At 33.8% G+C, this 4,548-nt stretch overlaps 1 protein-coding gene across 1 annotated transcript; it reads right to left on the bottom strand.

Annotated features, from left to right (window-relative positions):
• Window positions 1–2,420: 2,420 nt before the first annotated feature.
• Window positions 2,421–4,096, bottom strand: LOC111396534 (protein JINGUBANG-like). Its single transcript, XM_023022948.1, has 2 exons — window positions 3,202–4,096; window positions 2,421–3,090 (listed from the first exon to the last, which is right to left on the bottom strand). The coding sequence occupies exons 1-2, from the start codon at window positions 3,941–3,943 to the stop codon at window positions 2,591–2,593; spliced, it is 1,242 nt and encodes a 413-aa protein (XP_022878716.1). The 5' UTR covers window positions 3,944–4,096; the 3' UTR covers window positions 2,421–2,590.
• Window positions 4,097–4,548: the final 452 nt, after the last annotated feature.

Here is a 4,548-nt window from a genome sequence, read left to right as displayed (position 1 = left end):
AATGGGTCACACATAAAAAGAAAACTAGGAGAATGAAATATACTAATCAATTAATCGACAAGTGTTGGATAATTAATTAATTGTATTACTCATTAATAGGCCAAATTAATTAATTAATGGATCATGTTTAATTAATATAAAAATTGGACTCGATTAAGTAATTGTCACATCAAGCCCATTTGAACTATTATTAATAAGCTATTAGGGTTTGAGATTTAATACAATAAATTGTTAGCTTGCTAACATAATTCTCTTTTCCCATGTGGATTTTCATTGGAGGTTGAACAATTGTGGATTGTAGATCATGATTGTTCGTATTCCAAGATTAGCAAATAAGTTTTGTAGAAATTAAAAAATGTATTATTTTCACCACAGTTTCCTTCAAAACACAAGTAAGATTCATGGTGGGAATTGAAATATTGTATAAATTTCGTTATACATGATTAAGTAAATTCCTAACAAAATGTATTCACACAAGGGCATTGCAATAGAATAATGCATTTAGGATGACATTCCCTCTATGTGAGGAAAATCTGTGTATTAGTGTGAAAAGTAAGGGAAAAATCAAAGGTATAGATGATGTTACTTGAAAGAATGTAATTTATGATGTACACCGAAATGTACCTGTATCAACTTTGATTCCCGTATGGCTTAATGGATTCACATGTTGATCATTACAATTGTGGACTCAATAATATAATTAACTTATCTTAATTATAATCCAAAGTCAGAACTTATAATATCTCCTGGTTTTTTTTCCCCGATAGCCACAAAATTTGCTTGTGAAATGGCCACCTGACACGTTTAATTTCTGACTTGATTAAGCATTTATTTACTTAAAAAGTTCGATTTGCTTGCAGGATCTTTAATTACTTGTAATATTTAAATTTGTATTGGCATGCAGTAATGACCATAATCAAGTGATGTATGATGCACTTTGGCATTAATTAATCTTTTTTTAATCTTGATTAGTCCCAACTGAATAAAAAGTGATAATTAAAGATCTTTTGAAATAATAAAGTTTTTAACTAGTCTAATTAATTGCCACGCTTACGCCCAAACAAGGAGTTGGGAAAAAGTTGCTTAATAATAAATTCTGATTAAGAGACACTAATCAGATTCCTAATTATTTTGTAGAGTATTAAATGAAATTTATTCGCTGTCTCAAAAAGTTTAGTCTACAGGATCTCCTAATTGTGGATTATTAATTACGAAAAATATGACGTCTAGCCTAACTTTCAACTAACTTAAATTAATTAAATGGATTAGATTAATGGTTTATTAGTTTAAAATTAACAATTATTACTGCAGTCTTAGGATATGACAAATACCATAAAATAAAGTTAGGTTTATCTAGATTATATGTGAGGGGTAAATTTTATATATAAAACCTTTTGTTTTTAGAATAACGCCAGGGTAGGTAACTGGTACTTAACATCTGTCTATGTGACAGTCGTGTTTACAGTCTCATAATTCAATGAAATTGAGATATATTTTGATTCACTTACTGCCATTCAAATTGGTGCTCGATACTGCGACATGGCGTTACTATTTCCTATAAAGAAGTTTCGAGTACACTTACCACAATTATGTCATTTTGATATGAGGAATTTTTCTAGGCTCTATTCTATCCATGTTATGATCGAACACTGTCAAATAGTATCACAATGTTCAATCCCTTTATATCTCTTTACAGAGGAAAATGCCATATGCACAGGGATATGGTTTACATAATTTTTATAGAACACTCACATGGGATGGGTCCCAATGACTAAAATATTGTCAAAAAATATCACCCCACCCACCTATATAGACCTTGTGAAGTAGGCCTGTACATGTAGCTTTGTCCCTTTATAAATGGTTTCAAGTCAATCAAAGAACCTGAACTGTAATAAGTTGACAGTCATGGTAAAACCTTATCATATCTAAGTGCAAGAATTCTAACAAAGGGGCTCGGAATTTGAAAATAGATTCATTTTCTTAGTGCTGTAACTTTGGTCACCAAATAGGTCAATTTTTCCCTATAATATTTTTTCAAAAAAAATAAAGTCCAAATTATTTTTAATATGTCAACTATAAACTTTGAAATTTAATAAAGCAATCATGTTGTTTAATATTCAATTTAACTCCCTATGTCTATGTCAAGTCTAAAATGACATATTAACTGCAGATATGCCACTAAAAGTCCCACTTTCGTACATCATAAAGCAGAACTTATTCAATTTTTCAAAGCTGTCTGGTATAAAATCATGATCAAAACAGAAAATCAGCTATTAGTTTCTATAATTGAAGGGACAGGCAAATGGAAAAAATAGAATCCTTCTAAAAAGTGGAAAAAGTATTTCATTGTAAAATTTACTTATAGTTAATTGCTTATTGGTAAACTTTTTAAGCAACCTCAAGTACTAAATGTAAAATTGGCCAAAAACTATTATAAATTGCGATCGCACTCGATATGGTTCGACAGTACAGTGACATGACTCAAACCCATAAATTTTTTACCTTCAAAGGCGCTGCTAGAGCGACAAACTCAAGAAATAAAATGCTAAAACCGCAATTTTTATAAGTACTAGATTGCCTGAGGAAACATCTAAAATGGGGGAACCCAAATTTGCCAAACTCTTACGTCAAAATCCAAACTTCCACTGTAAATCAAATACGAAGTTCCGGAACCAGTTGTATCCCTAGTATGATTATTGTCTACAGCTGCAGCCAAACACTTAACTGGACCTTTGTGTCCTTCGAAAACTGCCAACAAAGAATGACTTTTTCCAATTTCTCTCCTCCAAATTCTAACTGTTTTATCTGCTGATCCACTGCACAAAAAATCTGACACAACTGTCAAGCACAAGATAGCTTTGTTGTGCCCTTTTAGAGCCCCGGCCACAGTCATATGGCGGCCGTCGCTACCATCTTTTTCCCAGACGATTATCGATCCATTGCTGGCAGCACCGGAGTATAAAATCGAGCCATCTATTGTTAAAGCCAAAGCATTCACTGCTGATTTGTGTTTTTCTAGTGTAGCTAATAGTGAATGCTTCTTTTCCCCTTCATTTTTCTTCCACACTTTGATCTTTTTGTCCGCAGAACCTGTATGAAAATTGTGCACATGTCAGTCGAGTTTTTGAAGACAAAATCGAAATAAATAAACGAGTACTCTATTTAAAATTTTAAACTTTTAGACAAGATGATTCCACTTACCTGTATAGACATGCGCGTCATTGGACACTACAATGGCATTGATTGCATCATCATGTGCATTCCACATTGATTCTAGGCAATCGAAATTCGAGGTTTTCCATACTTTGAATGTTCGATCCCATGAAACAGAATAGAGTAAAGAGCTATCTCTTGATAAAGCCAGTGCTGCTATTGTATCAACATGATGTATCCAAGTGCATTTCTTGTGTCTACGCACTTGTATATAATTCTTAGCAGAAAATAATCTCATGCAACGATCATTAACCGTTGGTAATGTTGCAATACACTTGTACTTTTGATGGGGTGTGATGTGATCAATTTTCCATACACGAATTTTGTGATCTTGATGAGCACTAAACAGCTTATCACCCAAGATTAGTATGGACTTAACAGCACTGTACCCTTCCGCAACTGTATTAGATAACGGATTTTTGGGCGCTGAGGACGATGGATCACGGCTCCATACGCGGATTTCACCGTTGGAAGAGCCGCTATAGAGGTGTTTTCCGGTAAGGGCAAGGGAGAAAATATAGGAGTAGTGGCCTTTGAGGGTAGATAGGTGGTGGCAGGCTGGGGCGGGGTGTTCAATTTGTTGAGTCGAGGGTGTTAGAGAAGGAATCGATAGTAAACTTGATTGGGACGAGAGGGAAGAATTAAAAGAGGAAGAATTTGAACCAAGATTGCTATATTGTGATTGATCATCGGCATGGCATGGCAAATTAGGACCTGGGAGAAATCCCATTCTCTCTCAAAAGAAAACGAAAAATTCAGTAAATTCTTTATGTGATTACTAATGGACAATGAAATCTAAATAAAGAATCGAGATATGGGGGTGGGTTGGGGTGGGTTGGCGCATTTAGCAAAAAGTAGGAGAGTAGATATGCTTAATGGGGCCAAATGAGACTGTTCTATTTGAGGAGTTGAATCATGTGGGATAGAGAGTCTTTCATCACTACCAGTGGATACAAATTTGCATTTGTCCCATTTATCCATATAATTTTCTGTATATTTTCTTGGGGACCTTTACACTGATTTAGGGATCACTTGTGGTTTTGAGCGAACCTTATACATAACATTAATTTTATTAAATAGTGAACAAGAATTCAATTTTTATTTTTACTATTTATTTTTGCTGAATATTGCTTATAGTTGTCTTATTCACCTTATTATTTGTTGTAAATAAAGGGGATATATCATGATGTTTTATGCAAATGTATGCTGTTAGGCAATTTGTTGTCAACCGATCTCCCCCGGGCTATGATGTAACCTCAATTTTATTATCAATCGGCCTTGGTCATATAATTGATTAGTATATCGACACAATTATCGAGACAACACAATTCACAT

This window comes from Olea europaea, chromosome 6 (genome assembly GCF_002742605.1).
Source record: "Olea europaea var. sylvestris chromosome 6, O_europaea_v1, whole genome shotgun sequence".
Classification (NCBI taxonomy): domain Eukaryota; kingdom Viridiplantae; phylum Streptophyta; class Magnoliopsida; order Lamiales; family Oleaceae; genus Olea; species Olea europaea.
The sequence above is the reverse complement of the archived record's forward strand: the minus strand, read 5'-3'. Positions and strand labels throughout refer to the sequence as shown.